The following is a 24,645-nucleotide window of genomic DNA, read 5'->3' on the forward strand; positions in this document are numbered from 1 at the left end:
CAAAAAAAGACTCAAAAAGAATGAAAAGGGTTTAAGGGAGCTGCAGGACAAAATTAAACATAATAATATCCTTATCATAGGAATACCACAAGGAGAAAAAGAGGAGCAAGTGATAGAAAACCTGTTTGAAAAAGTAATGACAGAAAATGTCCTTAACTTGATGAAAGAAAAAAAACCATGCAAGTCCAGGGAGCACAGAGGGTCCCAATCAGATGAATGAAAGAGGCCCACAATAAGACACATCATAATAAAAATGGCAAAATTAAAAAACAAAGAGAGAATCTTAAAGGCAGCAAGGGAGAAACAACTAGTAACATACGAGGGAGCCCCGTTAAGGCTAGCAGCTGATTACTCAGCAGGAACACTATAAGCCACAAGGGAATGGCAGGAAATATTCCAAGTAATGAAAAGCAAAGGCCTGCAACCAAGACTACTCTATGCAGCAGGACTCTCATTTAAAATGGAAGGCTAAATAAGGAACTTCTCAGAAAAAAAGGCTAAAAGAACACATCTTCACCAAACCAGCACTGGAAGAGATGCTAGAGGGACTGCTTTAAGGAGATGGAGAGAGAGAGACAAAGGAACAAAGGGAAAAATGGCCGTGAATAAGTACCTATCAATAACGACCTTAAATGTAAATAGATTAAATGCCCCAATCAAAAGACATAGAGTAGCTGAATGGATAAGAAAACATGACCTGCATATATGCTGCCTACAAGAGACCCACCTCAGAACAAACGACCTACACACACTGAAAGTGAAGGGATAGAAAAAAATATTTCAAGAAAATGGACCTGAAGAAAAGCTGAAGTAGCAATACTTATATCAGACAAAATAGATTGCAAAACAAAGGCCAGAAAAAAAGACAAAGGAGGACACTATATAATATTAGGGAACAATACAGCAAGAAGATATAGCCCTTATAAACATATATGCACCCAACGTAACAGCACCAAAATATATAAGGAAAATCTTGGAGGACTTCAAGAAAGATATCAACAGCAACACACTCATAGTAGGGGATTTTAACACGCAATTGTCAATAATGGATAGATCTTCCAAGAAAAAAATCAACAAGGATACTGTGGCACTGAACAACACTGTAGATCAAATGGACTTAACTGATAAATACAGAACCTTTCATCCCAAAGAAACAAAATGTACATTCTTTACAAACTCACATGGAATATTTTCAAAGATAGACCACATGGTAGGTCACAAAACAAGACACAACAAATTCAAGAAAATTGAAATCATATCAAGAATCTTCTCAGATCACAATGGCTTGAAACTAGAAACCAACCTCAAGAAAAACACTCAAAAAATTTCAAATCCATGGAGGCTGAATAACATGCTATTAAATAATTAATGGGTTAACAATGAGATCAAGGAAGAAATAATAAAGATTATGGAAACAAATGAAAATGAACACACAACAGCCCAAAACCTGTGGGACACAGCAAAGAGAGTCCTGAGAGGGAAGTTCCTAATGATACAGGCCTACCTAAAAAAGAGAAAAATTTCAAATAAACAACCTAACTCTACATCTACAAGAACTGGAGGAAAAACAACAACAAACAACATCTATAGAGAGTGGAAGGAAGGAAATATCAAGATCAGAGCAGAATTAAATGACACGGAGACTAAAAGAACAATTCAAAGGATCAATATATCTAGGAGCCAGTTTTTTGAAAAGATAAACAAAATCGACAAGCCTTTAACCAGCTCATGAAGAAAAAAAGAGAGGGGACACAAATAAATAAAATTAGAAACAAAAGAGGAGAAATTACAACTAATACCAGAGAAATACAGAGGGTTATAAGAAATTACTACAAAGAACTGTATGCCAAGAAATTTGAAAACCTAGGTGAAATGGACACATTTCTAGAAAAATATAATCTTCCAAAACTGAATGAAGAAGAAGCAGAAAGCCTGAACAGACCAATAACAGCAGACAAAATTGAACCAGTAATCAAAAAACTTCAAGCACACAAAAGCCCTGGACCACACGTCTTCACAGGTGAATTTTACCAAACATTCAGGGAAGAGCTAAGTCTCATCCTTCTCAAACTATTCCAAAAAATTCAAGAAGAGGGAAGACTCCCAAAATCTTTTTATGAGGCCAGTATTATCCTAATTTCAAAACCAGGTAAAGACACAACAAAGAGAGAAAAACTACAGGCCAATATCGCTGGTGAACGTAGATGCTAAAATCCTCAACAAAATATTGGCAAACTGCATCCTGCAACATATTAAAAAGATCATACACCATGATCGAGTGGGATTCATCCCAGGGATGCAAGGATGATACAATATTTGCAAGTCAATAACCGTAATACACCACATAAACAAAATGAAAGACAAAAATCACATGATCCTATCAATAGATGCTGAAAAAGCATTTGATAAAGTACATACAGCTCTCATTTATGATAATAACAATCAGCAAAGTGGGAATAGAGGGAGCATTCCTCAACATAACAGAGGCCATATACAAGAAACCTACAGCCAACATCATGCTCAAAGGACAAACACTAAAAGCTTCCCCCTTATTATCAGGAACAAGACAAGGATGCCTGCTTTCACCCTTTTTTTCAACATAGTATTTGAAGTCCTAGCCACAGCAGTCAGACAAGAGAAAGAAATAAAAGGCATACAAATAGGAAAGAAGGAAGTAAAACTGTCATTATTTTCAGACAACGTGATAGTGTACATAGAAAACCCTATAGGTTCCACATAAAAAAATTACTTGACCTAATAAGTGAATTTGGCAAAACAGCAGGATACAAAGTCCAGTCTTCAGAAATTGAAGGCATTTTTGTACACCAGCCATGAAATATCAGAAACGGAAACTAGGAAGAAAAAATCTCATTTAGTATAGCAAAAAGAAAAATAAAATGAATTTAACCAAAGAGGCAATAGACCTGTTCTTGGAAAATTGTGGAACACTGAAGAAAGAATTTTAGGAAGATGCAAATAAATGGAAGCATATACTGTGGTCATGGACTGGAAGAATCAAAATCATTAAAATGTCCATACTACCCAAAGCAATATATCGATTCAGCACAATTCCTATCAAGATTCTAATGACATATTTCATAGAAGTATAACAAATATTTCAAAAATTTATATGGAGCCAAAATGACTCCAAATAGCCACAGAATCTTAAGAAGAAAGAACAAAGTAGGAGAGATCATAATACTGGATGAATGAAATATATGAATAAATGAATAATTTATTCATATATATGAATAAATATATATGAAAATATATATGAATCCATATATATATTTATTCAAATATATATGAATAATACTGGATCCATGTAGTATATCAAACTATACTACAAGGCCACTGTAATCAGAACAGTCTTCTACTGGCATAAGAACAGACACATGGATCAATGGAACAGAATAGAGAGCCCAGGAATAAACTCATGTCTCTATGGTCAATTAATATTTGACAAAGGGGGCAGGAGCATAAAATGGAGTAAAAATAGCTTCTCAACAAATGCTGCTGGGAGATATGGAATAGTACATGCAAAAAAAATGAAACTAGACCACCAACTTACAGCATACCCCAGAATAAACTCAAAATGGATAAAAGACTTAAACATAAGCCATGACACCATAACAGTAGAGGAAAACATAGGTGAGATCTCAGATATCCCATGCAGCAATATTTTCACTGATACATCCTCTAGGGCAAAGGATATAAAGGAAAGAATAAACAAATGGGAATACACCAAATTAAAAAGCTTCTGCACAGCTGAAGAAAACATCATCAAAATGTAAAAGAAACCAACTGTATGGTAAAACATATTTGCTAACAATACCTTGGAAAAGGGTTCGATCTCCAAAATATATGAAGAACTCACATGACTCAATGCCGGGAAGACAAACAATCCAACTAAAAAATGGGAAAAGGACCTGAACAGACACTTCTCCAAGGCGGACATACAGAGAGCCCAGAGACATATGAAAGGATACTTAACATCACTAGCCATCAGAGAAATGCAAATTAAAACCACAGTGGGATATCACCTCACGCAGTCAGAATGTCCATCTTTAATAAATCAACACACAACAAGTGCTGGTGAGGATGCAGAGAAAAGGGATGCACTGTTGGTGGAATGCAGATTGTTGCTGCCACTGTGGAAAACAGTATGGAATTTCCTCAAAAAACTAAAAATGGAACTGCCTTTTGACCCAGCCATTCCTTTGCTGGGAGTATACCCTAAGAATCCCGAGTCACCAATACAAAAGAACTTATGCTCCCCCGTGTTCATAGCAGTGCTACGACAATAGCCAAGAGCTGGAAACAGCCTAAGTGACCCTCAGTACATGAGTGGATCAAACAACTGTGGTACGTTTACGCAATGGAATACTATGCAGTAGAAAGAAAGAAGGAACTACCTTTTGCAACAGCAAGGATGGAACTCAAGGTTATTATGCTAAGTAAAATAAGCCAGTTGGTGAAAGACAAATACCATATGATCTCACTTATAAGAGGAATCTAATGAACAAAATAAACTAACTAACAAGATAGAGCCACATGCATGGAAACATGGAACAGACTGACAGTGACCAGAGGGGAGGGGGAAAGCGGGATAATGGAATGGGGGGTGGGATGGGTGGAGGAGGGCAAAGGGAGAAAATTGGGACAACTGTAACAGAGTAAAAATTGTTTAAATCTTTTTAAAAATCATAATAAAAAGAGGGGAAAAATAGCTGTTGAAAAGTTTAAGAACTCAACAGGGAGAAAATAAATGTAAGAATGAGGTAAAAACAAATTACGTATGTATTTACTATGACTGAAATCCAGTCATTTGTAACCGTATGCTGAGCATACTAGTAAATCACTCTATTTTACCGCCACTTAAATTCTTTAACTCTAACAACATTGTAAGGATTTCAATACCAACCAGTTTCATATCAGAATACTCACATATGCTACTATGTCCGTTTGGTAATGTAGCACCAGGCTGAGAAGTTAACCCAGAACACGATTTTATTTAACATGCAAATACATCAACATTTAAAGAACCAAGTGATGCAATAGCGGTGGAATCATTTTAACCTTTAAAATGCCAGTAACATAGTAGTAATATAGAAGTACTTTTTTAAAAGAGTAAAGACATTTTTTTACTCTAACACTGGTAACATGCCAATTAATAAGGTATACTGAATCATTTTATTGTATCAAGAATAGCTTTAACCCATGGACCAGACTCAGCGACTTCATCACCGGGAGACCTCTCCCTGTCTGGCTCCACTGAGGCTCCACTGAGCAGAGCAGCCAACACCTACAGGGGTGGGAGCAAGGGCAGTGGGGAGGGTGAGCCACGCGTTACAGCCCTCCAGGCGGGACACGCGGCCACCAGGGAGCAGAAATGGGGCACGTCCGGAAGGTGGTCGTCCCCTTGACGAAGAGACTGAGGCTGGGGATGGGGACTCTAAGAGTCTACTCCCCAAGGCAAGGGTCTCCCCAGGGGCCTTCGGTGGAACCGAGGCGGAGGAGCGCTGAGGGGCAGAGCAGAAAGCGAAGGACAGGGAACGCAACCTCTGCTCAGGCCGCCGCCCCACAAGCACAGATCCCGCACTGCACCCGCAGGCCCTCGCTCTGGCGGGACCAGCGGGCGCCACTCACTTACTCCTCTGTCATCGTGCTCGCTCGCCACTGCTGGGTCGCAAAACCCGACTTTCGGATCAGAACAGTACGCTTAACCCTGGGAAGGAGGCGGCGACGGTAACGCCGCGGGTCCCGAGCTGCTTCTCGCCAGGGTTGGGATCGCTTTTCCCGCTCAGAGCCGGGTCTGCGCAGGGCGCGCACGCTCTGGGAGCCGTCCTGGGACGCAGGAGCCAGACTGAGCCGAGGGGCCAGTCGTAGCTGCTTGGCTCGCGGCGCCCGGTGGCCTCCGCCCGTCCAGGCTCACGTGGTCGTGCTGCTCCTGGTGCCCACCTGCCGCCACCTGGCGGCCCCCACACGCCCACCCCGGGCGGTCAGGCACAGGGTCGCAGCTCTGCCCCGCCATCACGCCCTCCGCCTCCCGTTGGTGGGATGGGCCCTGACTTCGCGCGGCCGTCCCACGCGCCAGACGCTCTCCGCTCCCGCCCACCTACGCCCTCTGCTGCCTGGTGATGGAGCCTCACCACCAGTAGGTAGCTGCTGCCTGCCACTAGCCTGCGTGGGGCACCTTCCCTCCCGGAGTCTCTGAAGTCCCAACCTCCTCCCGTAGGTTATTTAGAAAAATGTAAATGCTGAGTATCTACATAACAGGTTCTTCCAATAGTTTTGTTTTCAATTTTACCTTATAAACATAGACAACCTGTAGTTTAGCTCTTAACCACACCAGTGTGAGATTTTGTGTAACTACGTGAATAACCATTTGCCAATGTAAAGGCCACCTGTTCATCTTCTCCCTCAGAAATAAAAAACACTAATAATGCTTCTTAAATGTCACTTTTCATCTTCAAAGCATTTTACTCACAGTCAATAATTAGTTTTCTAACACCCCATGTAAGGCAGGGACTATTATTTCCACTATGTAAATAAGGAAGCCAAGACCGTGATCGCTAGCCCCAGGGAGGATTAAATTTCAGGATCAGAACTCAGGCTACCCAGTCTTTCCAGACCCTTGCTCAATTTAAGCCTCTTTGTAAAGCTGAAAGTAGTCACAGCTTGCCCCCTAGTTCACACATATAATCAGCAAAAGCATCCCAACAGGCCCAGCTTACCCTCTCAGAAGATCTTGAAGGAGAATTATCTCTTTCTGCCAAAGGGACAGCAGAAAGCAAGTGTCCTTGGCACAGTCATCTTCACAGTCCCCTTCTCCTTTCGTAGTGAATGTTCAGCTCCACCAATGATCCAGAACAGATGGATGCCATTTCCTAGGGGATAAATGGAGAAAACAGAGATTTTTTAAAGTGCAAGTAACTAGTGCGGACAACAAAAGAAAAGCAATAAAATCCAAAGAGGCATTTTAGAGATCTTAAGGGGCTCTGGCTGGGTAGCTCAGTTGGCTGGAGTGTCCCCCATACGCCAAGGTTGCGGGTTTGATCCCAAGTCAGGGCACATGCAAGAATCAACTTATGAATGCGTATGTAAGTAGAACAACAAATTGATGTCTTTCTTTCTGTCTCTCTCCTTTCCTTTCCCAAATCAATACGTTAAATATCTTAAAATCAGATTGTGATTGATAAAATCTGGCTGCTGACCTGGAGGTCTCATTCACTGACATAAACCTGGGAGGAATTGATCACAGAAAAGATGACATCCTTTCAGCCACGCAGGCTAAGAAACTTGATCTCATTAAGAGATAAGCCCCATGTTAAGAAAACTCACAGGAGAATAAAGAAAAAAAATTCAGGGAGACGATGGCTGTATCCTCTGTCAAGCACATCCTCTCTTTATAGGCAAGTACATGAGATGCAAGTCGCACTGTACGGTCACAGGTGAGCGTGGACTCACCAGGAAAACTGAAGCGGTCAGAAGGAAACCTCCACAGGCTGGTGCAGACAACTGCCTGCCAGCCCCTGACCACATACTCCCCTGTCTGACTCCCAGTGGATGTCCGAGCTCCTGCCTGAAGCCAGTGTCTTCCTTTGTGCCCACAACCCCACCCTCTCTCTACTCCCAGATTATCATTCGCTTGCACTCTCCCCTGTATCATTCCTGTCAGTTCATATGCTCTCACTCACCCCATGTAAACACTTTCCTGGATTCCAGCTATGATGCGATTTCTTTGTACAAGCAGACTTTGTTATATTGCATTTTACTTTATTGTGTTCCACAGATGTTGCATTTTTTACAAATTGAAGGTAAGACCCTCCACCAGCAAAAAGATTACAACTCGCTGTATATCAGTGGTCTGGAACCAAACCCCCAATATCTCCAAGGAATGTCTGTACTGCTTTGCAGCAAAACACCTCGAAAGAGTTGTCCAGACCTGCTGTCCCCACTTCCTCTCCTCCCGGTCTATCTTAAACTCCCATTCCAATAAAAGGTTTTTTTAAAGATTTTATTTATTTTTAGACAGAGGGGGTGGGTTGGAGAAGGAGGGGGAGAGAAACATCAACATGTGGTTACCTCTCCTGCGCCCCACTCCAGGGAACCTGGCCCACAACCCAGACATGTGCCCTGACTGGGAATCGAACCAGTGACCCTTTGCTTTGAAGTCTGGTGCTCAATCCACTGAGCCACACCAGCCAGCACTCCAATAAAAGTTTTGATCCCACTGTTCCACTCATCAATTTTTTTTTATCCTCACCCGAGGACGTTTTTTCATTGCCTTTAGAGAGAGAGGAAGGGAAAGAAAAACATTGATGAGAGAAGCATTGATTGGTTGCCTCCTATATACACCTGGACTGGGGATCAAACCCACAACCTAGGTATGTGCCCTGACAGGGAATTGAACCTGCAACCCTCTGGTTACTGGATAACGCTCCAACCAACTGAGCCATCTAGGTAGGGGGGTCTTTTGCCCTCTTCCTTCCTGACCAGGCAGCAGCATTTCTCAGTTGATCACTCCCCTCTTCTTGAAACACGTTGTTCCTTAGTTTCCAGAATACCTCCCTCACTCTCTTGGCTTCCTCCTACTTCACCAGCTGCTCCTCAGACTTCTTTGCCAGTTCCTTGTTTGTCCCAGACATCTTAACTCTCTAGCGGCCCAGAGATCTAGTGGTCTTCTTCTCTGTCTTCACTCCTTGGTGATGTCATGTCATCTTGTCTTGAGGTTTTCAATAATATCTACTATATTGTTTTCAATTCTATAATAACGATGCCTCTTACAAATGATGGCATTATAGATTGGATGATTATATTATAAATTGACAGCCTCCAAATGCATACCTCCTGCCCAGACCCTGCTCCTGAACTGAAGACTTGTGTATCTAATGAGTATTTGACGTTTCTTCTTGGGTGTCCAATGGCCCTCTCACGCTTCACAGTCCCAACCTGAACTGCTGATCCTCCTCCCCGACCTGTTAGTGCATGGCAACTCCTTCCTCCCAGGGGCTCAGGTTGAAATCCATAAGAGTCATCCTTGGTGACTCCTCTCTGTCTCTCACACCCTGTGTCCCATCCATCAGGAAATTCTGGTGGCTCTAACCAGAGACTACCTAGAATCCTACCCCTTCTCACCTCCACGCCAACCACCTGGGCCCAGCGACGATCACATCTAGAGCTGTGCTTCTCAAACCTGAGTGCAGGGAGGAAGCACCTAGGAACTACGTTATATGCAGACTCTGACCAGGTGGCTCTGGGTGAGGCCTGAAGCTCTGCATGTCTGCCCAAGATGCCCTCCTGGTTTACTCTCTCTCTTCCTTAAGATGCTTCACCAGGGACACCCCATTTTCTATCTCCCTTACCCTGGTTCATATACTTGCTTGTTTGTTTGCTTTTCTGTAAGATTTAAGTAATTTCTTTAACCCAACATCACACAAGTCAAAAGTGGAGCCAGTTTTCAGATACAGACCTCTTACTATTCTTGGAACAGTTGTATCCAAAGCATGAAGAAAATATTTACTGAATATTTGAGAAGACTAAGCTTCTAATTTAAAAGCACTTGTTCCTTTTCTTCCTTCCAAAAAGACCATTTCTTTTTTAAAAAATATTTTGTGTATTTACTTCTTAGAAAGGGGAAGGGAAGAAAGAAACATCAATGTGTAGTTGCCTCTCCTGCACCCCCTACTGGGGACCTGGCCCACAAACCGGGTATGTACCCCACCTAGGAATTGAACCAGCAGCTCTTTAATTTATAGGTTAACACTTACTCCACTGAGCTACACCAGCCAGGGCCACAGCCATGCTCTTTTGATGGAACTTATATGACCAATTTATATACCTAGTGGTGTGGTCTTCGATATCTGATGAAACCTCTCGGGGCCTCAGTTCCCTCCTCTACAATATAAAATAGTTGTTCTAGATCAGTGTTTCCCAAATGGTGTTCTTTAGAACATTAGTGTTCCCAAAGTAACTATTTCATAGTTTGGGAGCTGAGACTAATTTAAAATCCAGTTCACCTGGCTTAAATAACGATGATAGGGGCTCTTTACTTCAGGAGACGTCCAGAGACACTCAGCAGCTTAATGAGAGCATCAGGGGCTCCGCCCAGTCTGACCCTTTCCTACTGCGCCCTCACCACGTTCGCTCACGCTCAAATTGGGCAATTTTAAATTTCATAAATGAACTAGTTACAAAACTTTGTGGGAACCCCCCAAAATAGTGCGTGATCCATCTAGGCTTGATGAGGTTCTTGATCTACTTGACGAAGTAGATTCCAGAACCAGGGACAGAGAGAAGTGCCTGACAGGAGCTGTGACCTCCAGTCAGGGGACACAGCCAGTCCCCAGTTAGTACCTGTGCACACACACTTTCTGCTCATCCCCTGGTGCTCCACGTGCACAGGAGCGAGCTGCAGAAGAGCCCTGCTGATGCAGCCCAGAGCGCCCGAATCCTGGCTCCGCAGGCAGGGAAGGGGACGGGCAATGGACGGAGACTGAGCACAGCCGTCCAATATCTCCTTTCCTCTTCAGTGTGCCCTGAGCAGTGGCAGGGGAACAGCATTGAAGCCAAACAGACTCAGATCAGCATCTGGCCTCCCTGAGCTGTTTTGTAGAGTTCGAAGTATCTTTTATGCGTCAAAGGTTCAGGATAACACCTATCTTGCAAGATCGTTACAAAGATCAAATTAGATTACCCATAAAAAGTGTCTGGTTCAGAGCAGGTCCTCTATAAACGTTTTATTTTCCCGTCTTATCTGAGAAACCACCACAGGCCAGGCAATTTCCAAGTTGGGTGTTCTCGTCCACAGAATGCGTTTGGCCTGTGTACTTAGGGTGTAGTTCTACAGTGGGAGGGCTAGATGACTCTTAAGTTCCTGTCTGCAGGAGAATATAATATTTCTAAGTATTATTTGTAATTCAGCTTTAATGACAACATTTCTACTTCAGCTATGATTTTAAAATTTTGGTTTGTGCTCCATCAGGGCACCCCAAGGTGTTGGAACCACTCAGGGAGCTTTAAAAAATTTCAGAACCCCAAGCCCTGCCTGCAGATCTGCTGAGTCCATCCCTGAGGAAGATTCTTGGAATTCCCATTCGTGAAACTCTCCCTGGCAGTTCAGACAATGGCTGAACTTGTGTGCCTCCGTGGCGCCTGGGGCGCAGCATGGATGGGCACGGTAGCCGGCTGGCCTCCGGAGTGAAGACGGAGTGAAGGACCGGGCGGTGGAGGCAGACCCCGGACAGCCTTCGGAAGGATGGCCTGCAGACACACACTAAAGTAGCACCTGCAGTAGCAAGGTCTGAACAGCCACGACAAGCTTCCCCTAAAAAGTGACACTGTTCTTCACTCGGCATCTTTTTTTTCAGAATACAAAGGGCTTGGTGAATGATTTCTGTCTCGGAGCTGCTACAAAACTATAAAAGCATGCACCACTTGATGTCTTTATACATTAAAACTCCCTTAGAAACCAGGGGATCTGGCTCGTTTCCCTCTCTAACTCCTTCACTTTCCTTCTCGTCCCAAACCATCCAGGAGTGAGGTCACTCGGTGGAGTGCGGTCCTAGCTGAGGAGCTCCGCGGGCCCCCGGGGTCACGGCAGGACTGGAGGGCAGCGCTCCTAGGAGGGCGTTCCAGGTGAGTGGGGAGCAGGGCTACCTGGGAACAGTGAGTGGGCAAGGGTGTGTGCAGGGCTCCCATACAGAGGGGCGGACTGTGCGGGGTGTCTGAGCCCAACCCCGGGGAGGAGAGCCTCCGCGTGGGGAGAGGGGCACGGCAAGTGAGAGCTGGAGCCGGAAGAGGAGGAGGGCACCCCCAGGAGAATGGGCAGGTGGCAGAGCTGGGAGACTGCTTATACACAGTGCGGGAGCAAATAAGTTATATGTTAAGAGAAATGAAAGCCAGCTTTCCCAGAAAAAGTAGTTACAAATACAGGAAGGAAGAAACCCTGTTGGTTTTCAATAAATACATTTAAATAATGTATATACACACATAGGCACATTTATACATATATGTATATATTTTTTTCCTAGTTCTCTGTACTGAGATGACTTGAAAACATGGTATTCCAAAGGCAATGAGTACACCTAGCCCTTGGGTCTTGGCTTTTAAATACCATTTTCCAGTAAATGGAACCAGGGACCCTTGGAGAAATGGCTGATTACAAGGTGGGGTCAGGGGAAATCTGAGATAAACATGGAGTATCTTGTGCCAGAAAGCAAGAAGGTGCTTGGAAATTGAGGAAAGAAGGATACAAGAACCTGTTTCCACAATTTGATCATCAATTAGCAACAAATTAATTTGATAGTAACAGATGATAACACAGGATAATAACAGATGGTAACCCACTGAATAACAGGAAGTCAGGAGTCCATGCAGGTAAGTAGTACATGAATAATGTGAAGTTTGATAAGAAATAGGATATCTACATAGTTTCAAAGCATCTCCCCACGCAATGTTGTCTTACAAAGGAGGAAAGAGTAACTATGTGGAAAAGTCTGGCAGATACCACCTTGATCAACTGATTAAAGTATACATGGCCAAGAATGGAATAGATAAAATGCAGTAATGAAACATCACTTCTTTAATAGACGTGTCAAATTGCATGATGTAAATATAATCAGAAGAAGTCACCAGACAAAACCAGACTGAGGGGCAATCTACACAATAACTAGTCTGTAATCTTCAAAAACATTCAGGTCGTGAGAGGGAAGGAAATGTTGAGGAACTGTGCCAGAACGTATGAGACTGAAATGAAACGTGGTTCTGAACTGGATCCCCTGGCACAATTGGAGAACCGTGAGTGGAGTCTGAGGACTACTGGTAGAAATATGTTAATGGTCTGAGGATATCGATATTAATTTCCTGGTTTTGATTGTTGCATCATTGTTCTGCAGGACAAGATTCTAATTTGTAGGAAATACACACTCTCATATTTGAGGAGTGATGGAGCATCGTGTCCTGTGGTTCAGACAGAGGTTTCAAGTGGTTTCAGGTGGTTCAGAGGACAAAGTGCTTTGTGGTTTCAAGTGGTTCAGAGGAAAAAGTGCTTTGTCTCTTTACATCTTTCAGTAATTTTGTGATTGTTAGAAAAAGTTATCAAGAGAAAAATGAGCTCAATTGGATCTGACCCTGTAACAAATTGCAAACTCATAATATGAGTATCTGTAGTAGGTTGGGATGGGGGCGTATTATTTTAGAATTAGTTTATACAGATCTATGCAATGAGAAATGTCATAAATGTCAGATTTTACTCTGCCTTAAATAAATGATAGGGGAAAAGATATGTCACATGTCACTTTCACATGTGAAGGTAAAAGTAGGAAATAGAAGGAATACAACCACCAGAAAAACAAATATACTTATATTCTGCTTTTTGTTAAATAATTTTTTTAAAGCATCCACTAGGTTAGTAATCCGTTAATCAAACACATTATTTTTCTCTTGCACATGTTTTTGTAATGAAATGTCATTTAAAAAACATCACCAGGTCAGCTTCTGTGATGTGGTGAGAAAGCCCGAGGAGGTGGAACCCTGGGGCCCGCCCTGCACTCACACTTGTCTCAGGGAGCTCCTGGCCCCCTGGCTTGCTCACAGGTAGGCGACACTTCTCCCTGACAGTGCGCCTGCTGGTTCCATCCTAAAGTCCATGGACGTTAGCACTGGAGATCTTAGCATTTTAGCTAAGAATGAGATCTTAGCACTGGAGACCTTCTTCAGGGCCTTTTCATCTCAAAATTCTTTATTTGGAGACCAGAAGGAAAGATTCTCTGTTAATTTAAATGTTTAAGTAGTTTCACCAATTCCATCTAAAAACTGCTATTGCTTCCACAGTAACATGTGAGTGGGTCACGTTGACCCAGATCCCAAGGATTAGTAACAACTTCCTGAAGTAGTGTCAGGTATAATAGGTTACTTAGTTTTTAAAGAGGTTACAGAGCTTTATGTCCATGGTTTAGGCCTCATCATGCTGCCCTGAATCTGGGACTGATGATCGTGGGAAGACACCATCCTGCATTGCACTCAAGGCATGTGTTCCTGTCACAGCGATCACTGCTTCCCACAAGCTGTCCACAGAAGGGATGATGCGGTTGCCCTGAAATCACATATTCTCTTGCAGGGAGCACTACACAATGCTCTCTGGTATGTGAGCAGCACACTGTCCATTTAATTTTGAATGCGGTGCATTGTCCTTCCTTTTTGTTTTTGCTTCTGCATACAGCTGTGTGATATGGTCCATGAAGCTCCTAGAACGAGAAGCTGAAAGAGTAACATGCAGAAGATGAAAATTTATTTCGAACAGCATTGCACCCCTTTATTTGAAACACTGCACAAGTTATTTTTAGGCCCATATGTTAGTCTTAAAAATTGTATCTGATATTCATGGATACATATAAATGATCTGAATGCATTGTGATAATCTAACTTTTTTCCGAGATTTTATGTCTTTATTTTTAGAGAGAGAGGAAGGGAGGGAGAAGGGGAGAGAGAGAGAAACATAATGTGAGAGAGAAACATCTATCAGTTGCCTCTCACACGCTCCACTACAGAGACCAAATCCCCAACCTAGGCACGTGTCCTGACCAGACTCTAACCCGAGATCCTTCACCTGGCAGGATGGTGCCCAACAACTGGAGCCACACCAGTCAGGGCTACAGTGCAACTTTTAAAAAGTCTTGTTAAATAAAAAAACATACTCACAAACTTGAAATAAAATAAATAGACATTTCTGCTATAAAATCACATGAGTTGCTAGGGAACAAATACATTGTCTTCAGCAAAATTTCATACTGTAAGTAGCAGGGTTTATGGGGAAAATCATACTGGGGCCGACTGCTCCAGGCCCTGCAACTCTGTTCACAGACTGAGCGATGCCAGGGGACATCTTGTAGGACGCAAAACCAAATCTAGTTGAAATGCTGGGAGAGCAGGAGGGCAGACTCAGATATGGGAGCCCAGAGGAAAGGGAACCTCTACCAGCGTCCCTAGGGTGGGGTGGGCCTGCCCCCAGGGACAGGCCTTTCTGGGGAGCTAGTCCTGCCTGCAGGTGCTCACTTTAAGTGGTCTGAAGTTTGAACTGCAAGAGCTTCTGCTTGTTTAGCAGCTGAGCTGAGGGCTGTTCTCTTCCTGCCAAAGGTTGTAATTCCACTGTCTTGGTTTGCCTTGCCTAGGAAAATGGACCCGGGCAGCAACACAACTTACGTAGTATATTGACATTGTTCTCCTACTTCCTGGATGAGTTTGAAGAGATTGTTGTTATAGAAACGTGGGTGACAATACAACAAACTGTACATAGCTCACCCACATTTTCTCCTTCTGCCCTCATTTCTCACACAGTCCCCTCCCTGCCCCCTTTTCCTGCTAGTACAGCCATTTCTTTCTGTTTCACACCCTACTAGGGCAAAACAAAACAAGGGCAGCATTGTTGTAAAAGACACGCGTTGTTGTAAAAGACACGCTTCTTACAAAACCCTCAATAAAACCTATAGAAACTAGCTGCAAAGCTCACTGTATTTCTTACAGCTCTTGGCAGGTAGAATAAGTTAATTTGCATGGAGGAAACAAAATGTTTGGAAGGTATAAGATTCTTCCTTTACATCCACTTCTGTCTGCTGGAGCTTTGTCAAGAATTCTCTTTCTCTGTCCCCACTTTCCTGTTAGACTCTTAAAAAAGTTATCTTTACATTAATTTTTTTTCTTTGCTTGAGAAATTGCAACGAAATCTCCCAAAACTGACACATTTCTGCTTGAGTTAGTTGAGCCTTATATTCATTTATTCAATACAAATTAAGCAAGCACTTCACTTGTGCCAAGCCCTGTGATAGGATCTGGGGTACACACAGAGCAAACTCAATTATTTGCCACCTGAAGGCGTGTTGTTGCAGCTAAACCAATACACCCAAAATGACAGCGTGGCGTAGAAGTGCCTCATGGGTAAAGATGTATGTGGGACACTCGGGAGCATGGGAGGACACACAGTCCAGAGCTATGCCTGTGTGTGTCAGCAAGGCCTTCGGGGTGGCTTCTAAAGTCATCAGCTACGTGAACTTAACTGCTGTTTTTCATTGTTAAAGATACGCCCCCTTAAGTTCTACAAGATGATTTATGCAGTTGACTTTCTAGAGCTAAAAACCAAATTTTTATCTTTACCCTCTCCCTTAAAGATAAATCAATGAAGCTTATTTTTAAAATCTCAGGTCACATGGTTGACTTACTGTGTCCATTTTTCTCTTGGGATGATGTTTCTTCATTATTTGATCTCGATTTATAACTTTCTAGAGTGTGTTCTGAAATTTCATTTTCTGTAAGAAAAAGCTAAGTTATTAATTTCAGGTGCCACAGATATCACTTCTATGTAGAAAGGTATGTTTGAATAATTTGATACCTTTGTTTTTATATCATAGTGGACTTATCATTCCCCCTCGCATACCTCATGTCCTCATTCATTCATTCAACAAATTCTTTTTTACTCTTTACTATGAGTCCTACAGGTACACGCTAAGCAGTACAAAAATTGCAGAAGTCAAGGGCTATAATGAGAATCAAATAGTGTCCTCTGGAAAGGAGCAATTTCAATAGCCCTTAAAGAACTCTGGGGGTGAAGCGTTAATGGGAGATCTGGAAACCATACTACGGCATTTCCTATTGTGCAGGTGTACTGAAAAGCCAGACCCTGTTTCTAAGTCTACTTATCATGAGAATCCCAATCCTTTTGAATATCTAGAGAGATTGACCTTAAACTCCGATAAGTGGTACTTTTAAGAGGGGCAGAGCTATTCAAAGATGTAATATTTCACCTTGAGACACAATGAGGTCTCTTGTCAGTGGAGGTGTTGGAGCTGTATGAGGCTGAGTCAGCACTGCCTAATAGCATTAGAAGGCAAGGCACACGTGTAACTTTAACTTTCCTAGCAGCTATGCTCAAAGAGTAAAACGAAGCAGGTGAGATTAAGTTAGTAATATATTTCATTTAACCAGTAGACCCAATATATTGTTATGTTATGTTCTTGTGTGCATGTGTGTGTACTGAGTCTTCAGAATTGGGTGTGTCTATTATCCTTATAGGTAAATTGTGGCTACTGTGTAGACCACATAGGGCTAAATAACTGCTCTGAATTAAAGAGGGGACTTAATCCTGACACATATTTATGGAAAAAATTAAGTAGATGGGTTATTCTGGATAGCTTCTAAGGTCCCTTCTAGGTCTGATAAATGTTGAGTCTATGTATTTTAATAGGTATTTTCTATGCTAGTTATATATTTTTGTTTCCAACAATAACTTTTTCATCAGTATAATTAGGAAAAAATTACATATTATGGTCAAGGGAAATTAAGTGTATTTTTTCAAAGTAAGAATGAGACTGAAATAGTCCATTATGTTGGACCTTTGATTGACCACTCCTAGAATTAGAGCTTTGACAGTAGGGGCCTGGTCTGTCTGTGGACAGACAGATCCCCAGGGCCTGCAACAGGGCGGGACATACAACAGGGGCCAGTGAATTGGATGGATGGATAGATGGATGGATGAGCTCTCTATTTTGGATCCTTTTGTGACTATAACCTTCTATAATATAATTCCAGACCTGGAGCTGCTCTAGTTTCTCTTGGTCTTACACTCTTTCCCTATAGTTCCTGGAGATTCATATCCCTTGTCTACAGTTGCTTATTTGAGTGACAACACTTAGCCACTAGATTTGTGCATCACCTAACAGAATAGCTTTAATGGACAGAATTTTCCTTTTTGCTCGCCAGTTGTTCCACATCTTGTAGCCTCTATCAGCTTCTCTGCCTGCTCACCTTTTTTCCATATCACGTGTGCTTTCCGAAGCTTCATGATAAAGAGCTGGACGATGATGAAGAGTATGAAAAGGAGGAAGGACACAAGAGAGAGCAGCAGTATGCCACTTTTCTTCCTTATCAATGCTTGATACTGAGGATTTGCGCCTATAAGGAAAATGAAAGGAGTTTAGATAGTTTGAGGTGTTTTCTCTGCTCACTGAGGAGTATGCCCAATATTTCCAGAATATAGTGCAAGCTAACAGACGGCCGGGATAAAGAGATGAATAAGAGCTTTGCCCTGAAGGTAAAGAGATTCATACTATTTAGTCTCTGAAAACAAGAATACACACAAAGACATTTTGTGGGATGATTTGAAAAAGGTTTTTTAGTTACATAGATACTGAACGTTATTTTTCATTTATGAAGAAAATGTGTGAGAATATTGACTTAAATTATAGTCAGGGGGTTCAAAGAAAGCTGTAAGGAATAATGATTTTTTAGCAAAGTATCATTTAGCAAAAGAGGTTGTTAAGAAGTTTGAAAAATTATACAAATAAAATGAATATTTATTGATCTTGGATAGGTTAAATGTGGTTTCACAGGAAGGCTTTTGGAAATAGACTAGTTGAGCTCCTAAAGGTCGTTCTGAAGCCAGACTTCTGATTCCACAGGCTCTGGCTTTACTAACTGTGCTGGCTCCCTCACTTCAGCTGCAGGTGATCAAGGGGATCCAGCTGTGTGTGGACGTCAAACATGGAGCTGCAAACAATACGATCCCTGTTATTTGGGGATAGTTCTCTCTATGTATAAACAAATAGAGGAATACAAACAAATGGGAGATATCTATGCCTAATTTTAGATCCATATTGTTACAGACACACATTTTATATATTCATATAAAGACACAAATTGTTAACAAATTTTACATATTCATATAAAGACACAAATTAACATATTAAGACACAAATTTTGTGTCTTAATATAACAATGTGTTCAGGGATTCAGAGGCAGAAGTGGTCCCTGAGTTTGTGAGGAAAGTGTTCTGTGAAGATACTGACATTGAAAAATGGGTAAGAAGAGGACTGAAGAGGCCTTTCTTTTATCCTAACTGAACAGGGCCAGTTAGGATAAATGAGGGCAGGGCAATCAAAATGAGATGACATTTACAGAAACAGGTATTCTCAGGGAGACAGAATGGCAGAGGGAGGTGGTAGAGTGCCCTTAAGGGGAGGTAAGGCTCATGCTCTGCATTGTAGACTATGGGAAGCCATTGAGGTTTTCTGAACACAGGTGTTAAAAGGGATGTCTGGATAGTAAGGTGCTAAAAATGGACTTCAAAAGGAGAGACAGAAGTTACAATACTGCACGCAGGAGATGAGGGTCTGAATCAGGGTGGTGGCACTGAGAGTAAACACAATACCCGAAAGCAAAGGCTCAAAAGTCCTTGGAAACTGACTGACCTATCATGTTTGTGGGCGGGCACACACATCACAGACAGTAGTGAAGGCTGACACCAAGTTTCGGGCCTGCTTTAGACAAGCTGGTTTTATGGGAAAAGATGCTGTTCAGTTTTAGCAATGTTGACTTTGAGGAGACAACAGAAAATTCAGCTAGAGATATGTAGGAAATGGAATGAAACAGGGACTAATGCTCAGGAGAATGTTCTGGAAATACAGGTATGAAATCTATGGCCTGGTGGCAGCAGGAGCAGTCTTGGGAATGGGTGCCCACTTTAAGAATTCAGGAAAAAGAACTTTATTCGGAACTTCTGGTCAAGATGGAGGTGAAGGTAGATACATTTTGCCTCCTTGCCCAACCAAAAGAAGGACAACAACAAATTTAAAAACAAAAATAACCATAACTGTCAGGAAATCGAACTGTATGGAAGTCCAACAATGAAGGAGTTAAAGAAGAAACATTCACCCAGACCAGTAGGAGGGGCAGAGACAGGTAGCCAGGGAGGAGAGGACTTGAAGCAAAGTGGTAGCCACAGGGCCAGGGTGGTAAGGCAGCAGTTGGCAGACTGGGCAAGGAAGCAGCTGCTGAACCAGGCAGTTCCACATTTGCATGCAGATAAACTGGGAGGAACAACTGGAGAGCAAGTCAGACTGCACAACCCAGGGCTCCAGTGCAGGAAAAGACAGCCTTAAAACCTCTGACTGAAAAAAAACTTATGGGGGTTGCAGTAGCAGATGAAACTCCCAGCCTCACAGGAGAGTTCATTGGAGAGACCCACAGGGTCCTGGAATGTACAGAAACCCACCCACCTGGAAATCAGCACCAGAAGGGTCCAATTTGCTTGTGGGAAGTGGGGGAAGTGATTGAAAGCCAGCCAAGAGCCGAGCAAGCAGCTTTGTTCCTTCTTGGACCCTGCCCCCACTTACAGCACCACAACACAGATAAGTGGGTTGCCCAGCCCTGGTGAGTATCTAAGGCTCAGCCCCTTATTACATATCAGGCCCACTGAGACAAAAAAAAACAAAAACAAAAACAAAAAACTATGGCCCAAATGAAAGAACAGATCAAAACTCCAAAAATAGAACTAAGCAGTGAAGAGATAGCCAACCTATCAGATTCAGAGTTCAAATCACTGGTAATCAGAATGCTCACAGAAATGGTTGAATATGGTCATAAAATAGAGAAGAAGTGAAGGCTATGTAAAGTGAAATAAAGGAAAACACACAGGGAACCAACAGTGAAAGGAAGGAAACCAGGACTCAAATCAACAATTTGGACCAGAGGAAGAAATAAACATTCAAACAGAACAGAATGAAGAAACAAGAATTCAACAAAATGAGAAGAGGCTTAGGAACCTCCAGGACAACTTTAAATGTTCCAACATCTGAATCGTAGGGGTGCCAGAAGGAGAAGAGCAAGAGCAAGAAATTGAAAACTTATTTGAAAAAATAATGAAGGAGAACTTCCCCAATCTGGCAAAGGAAATAGACTTCCAGGAAGTCCAGGAAGCTCAGAGAATCCCAAAGAAGTTGGACCCAAGGAAGCACACACCAAGGCACATCATGATTACATTACCTAAGATTAAAGAGAAAGAGAGAATCTTAAAAGAAGCAAGAGGAAATGAGACAGTTACCTACAAAGGAGTTCCCATAAGACTGTCAGCTGATTTCTCAAAAGAGGCCTTACAGGCAAGAAGGAGCTAGCAAGAAGTATTACAAGTCATGAAAGGCAAGGACCTACACCCAAGATTACTCTATCCAGCAAAGCTATCATTTAGAATAGAAGGGCAGATAAAGTGCTTCTCAGATAAGGTCAAGTTAAAGGAGTTCATCATCACCAAACCCTCATTATATGAAATTTTAAAGGGACTTATCTAAGAAAAAGAAGATGATCAAAACTACGAATGGTAAAATGACAACAAACTCATGATTATCAACAACCAAACCTGAAAACAAAAACAAATTAAGCAAACAACTAGAACAAGAACAGAATCACAGAAATGGAGATCATATGGAGGGTTATTAGTGGGGAGGGTGTTGGGGGAGAATGTGGGAAAAGGTACAGGGAATGAGAAGCATAAATGGTAGGCACAAAACATACAGGGAGAGGTTAAGAACAGTATAGGAAATGGAGAAGCCAAAGAACTTATACGTACGACCCATGGGCATGAACTAAGGAGGGGGGGAATGCTGGTGGGAGGGGTTGCAAGGTGGAGGGGAATAAAGGGGAAAAAGTGGGAAAACTGCAATAGCATAATCAAGAGAATATATTTTTTAAAAAGAATTCAGGAAAGGACCAATGACAGGGAAGTCCAGTTAGAAGCACATGTATATATTAGCGGTGAGAGGAGGAAGGGAAGTTTGCTCATGGACACAGAGAAAGAAGGGTCAGCAAAAAGTCATAGGACCAGCAGAGTGTGTCACGGAAGCCAGGGGGGCAGCTGAGTCATGGAACAAGGGAGTGATTAACCAGCAGAAGGGTCAAGAAAAATGAGGACTGAACAACACTATTGGACTCATAAGAGGTGAAAATGTCAAGTGTTTACTCTAAAATGCAGTGGGGGACACTCACCAGTGGTCAAGTCAGGGTCTTGAGTGGTTTGTTCTTCCTCTTCCTTGTCAGTCTCCAATGTCCTAAAATCTTCCATCACCGCCACTAAGGTAAAAGAAACACATGATCTACACACCACTGTGTGTGCACCGTGTGTGTGCACACGGAATCATCCAAAGCAGCAAAGGGGCTTGGAAACCAAACTAAGTGATCCTCACTAGAAAACCACAAGGTCCTTTTGGAACTTCTGACTTCTTCCAAAATTAGTTGCAAATGGTCTGGCTTACCTGCCTTATTCTTTAAGGTGAACATTTATTGGATATTTACTCTGTTCCGGCCTTAAACTGAGCATTTGGTGTATGTTATTTCTCACCTCAGCTCTGAGCAAGCAGAATTTTGGAGAAGTTAAGTAAATTGTCAAAGTCTTGCTGCAAATCAGTGGCGGAGCCAAGAAACTCAGAACCCAAAATTAAAACTATCATTTTATACTTCCTTCCTGAATCAGGCCTTAGTGAGAAGGTCCTCAGGAGGCTTCAAGATAACGACTGAACAGTTAAGAATGACATCCCGAGCTTTATGGAGGGAAAATCTACAGCCTGAAATGCACAAAGCGATGGTTTTTATGTTGAAAAGAAGGCTCAGTTGTCATTCAAACCTATGCTTACCCCCTCCCACCCTGCCCCAGAAGTGGGATACACTAAGATGTTTTTGTTAGGTAAGAAAAACTATAAAAATCACAAAAATCTTTTCTGATTTTGTTGTTTTTCCTCCATATTTTTTTTCTGTTGCAGTTAGCCCATACACAAGAGCAATCAAACTGCTGACAGGAGAAACCTGGTTCTTCCAGCTAACACGTGTAAAGAATTAAAGGTTAGCAAATCTGTTAGTGTGCAATCAGTTTATTAGTGATCCGTTCCCATGGAAGAAAACAGGACTAGCTAGAGTGGGGGTTGAAAGACAAAGTTTCAGGGCAATGCAGGGTGGCGAAAGTTAAGAGCAGCTGAAGACCAGGGTAGCCAGAGGCCCAGTGGCCTGAGAGCCAAGAGCGCTGAGAGAGAGAGAGAGAGAGAGAGAGAGCGCGTGAGCACTGGAGTCCTTTGTTCTGAGGACTTACATAGTTGGCTGGATAGGAGAAAACAGTTACATATTGATTAATGGGTAAATGTGGTGCCAGCTTTCCCCGGGGAGATGCGACTGACTACCCAAACTTAGGTATGTGTGGGGGTCTGTTAGCTTGAGTCCTTATCTTGCTCCTGACTCCATTTGTTCATCTTTTTATAAAACAAACACGTGACAGGAAGCAGTTAATTAAAATTGGGACTCTTTCTGAAGTTATTTATGGGCTACTTCCTTGGGCACCATGGACCCCCCTCCTGCATTCCAGGCCCTGGGATGAAAGCACAGTTTCCAGTTCCATCCATGCTGTCACAAAGGGTATAAGCTCCTTCTTTCTCTCTGCTGCATAGAATTCCATTGTGTAAATGTACCATAGTTAAAAAAAAAAAAAAAAAAAGCACAGTTTCCCAGATAGTGGAAATGCCACATAGAATCTCAAGGACTTCCCTCCTTTCTTGCTAACAGTGTTTCTTGTGATGTTGGAACACCTGGCAATGTTATCAGACCAGGCTCAGGACTACTGAGTTAGAGCGTGAGACATGTCTCCTTCCTCCTCCCTGCCTTGATTTACTATTCATTCTATCTCAGTGCTAAAGTGTTTCCTGGCAACCAGGATGCTAGACACTGGCCAGTAACAGCAGTGCAGTCTCAGAGTTCTTCCTATGCTGTCTCCTGCCTCAAAACCAGCCATCCTCTACTGAAAATGGGCATTATTAACAGTAATAAAATTGTTCAAGTTAAAAGCTGAAAGGAATTTTAGAAACCATATTTTAAAAACCTTATGTTATATATGAAAAAGCAGAGCAGATAATTGAATTGCTTAGTAGTGGTATAAGCCAATTTAAAGACAACTAGGGGTTAAACATTTTGTAAAAATGTTGGATTATTAAAACAAGTAATGAGGCTGTTTAACCTCACAGTATTTTCAACTTCCATTGTCTTTCAGAAAAAAGTATATTGTACATATTATATTTATCAGTTTTTAAAACCTCCAAACATTTACTTTTAAATACAATTCAAGATAAAAAATGTTAAATGTGATCTGATACTCAGAACGATGAACATGGCAATGGCATGAAAGCCCTTATTCCACCAAACCAAATCGTCCCAGAGGCACTGTCTGAGACAGAGCAGGGACAGTGAAGAGTTCATGGCTTCCTGGCTGAGGCTGAGGGTGCCACTCCCAGCACCCCGACACCTGCATGCCTCCGCCCGCACATTCATCCACATGGCATTTTCTGAGTACCGCTGGTGCCCGGGACTGTGCTAGGTGAAATACAAATATAAATGAAATATAGGATCATTGTCCAGAGTTAACCATCTACTGGGTTCGCTGTCTAAAAAACTGGGATTATAATCTAGGCTCTCTAAATTTTTCTGCATTTATAGTTCAATGCTGTCATCAAAAGCTATCTGAGTTCTTACAACCAAGTAACTGATGAAACTTCAAAGCTGAGTTTGTTATTCAATGACAAACACCAAATCTCCAGGTCCTGCTCCTTTGCTCTGTGTTGACACGAAGTCTTTATTTTGTGTTTGGTCTATTCTAGGTGGACAAAGAAAAAAGTCTCCCCATCAGTGAATTCTATCTTGCCCTTTACCACAGTGGAAATGCCAATGTCACCACCATTGTGTGTGTGTGTGTGTGTGTGTGTGTGTGTGTGTGAAACAGGGAGAGGGGGAGGTGTGTTAGTTACTTGTGAACCCACTGGATGGTTAACTACGGCACTTCTCTAGCTC

At 42.3% G+C, this 24,645-nt stretch overlaps 2 protein-coding genes across 2 annotated transcripts in view; both read right to left on the bottom strand.

The window, feature by feature from the left end:
* Positions 1-6,020, bottom strand: part of GLB1L3 (galactosidase beta 1 like 3) — a 71,284-nt gene extending 65,264 nt beyond the window's left edge. Inside the window, exon 1 of the mRNA XM_053928853.2 lies at positions 5,650-6,020. The gene's annotated coding sequence lies outside the window, so the exon portion shown is untranslated. The remainder of the gene's footprint in view (positions 1-5,649) is intronic.
* A 5,968-nt stretch (positions 6,021-11,988) lies between these two features.
* The window catches only part of CRTAM (cytotoxic and regulatory T cell molecule), a 46,428-nt gene continuing 33,771 nt past the window's right edge, over positions 11,989-24,645 (bottom strand). The window contains exons 12-15 of the mRNA XM_053928195.2: positions 21,811-21,894; positions 17,800-17,946; positions 16,218-16,304; positions 11,989-14,262 (exon numbers count right to left, since the gene is read on the bottom strand). Of these exons, the coding sequence (XP_053784170.1) occupies positions 14,129-14,262; positions 16,218-16,304; positions 17,800-17,946; positions 21,811-21,894 (452 nt within the window). The 3' untranslated portion in view covers positions 11,989-14,128. The remainder of the gene's footprint in view (positions 14,263-16,217; positions 16,305-17,799; positions 17,947-21,810; positions 21,895-24,645) is intronic.

This window comes from Desmodus rotundus, chromosome 7, assembly GCF_022682495.2.
Source record: "Desmodus rotundus isolate HL8 chromosome 7, HLdesRot8A.1, whole genome shotgun sequence".
Taxonomy (NCBI): Eukaryota; Metazoa; Chordata; class Mammalia; order Chiroptera; family Phyllostomidae; genus Desmodus; species Desmodus rotundus.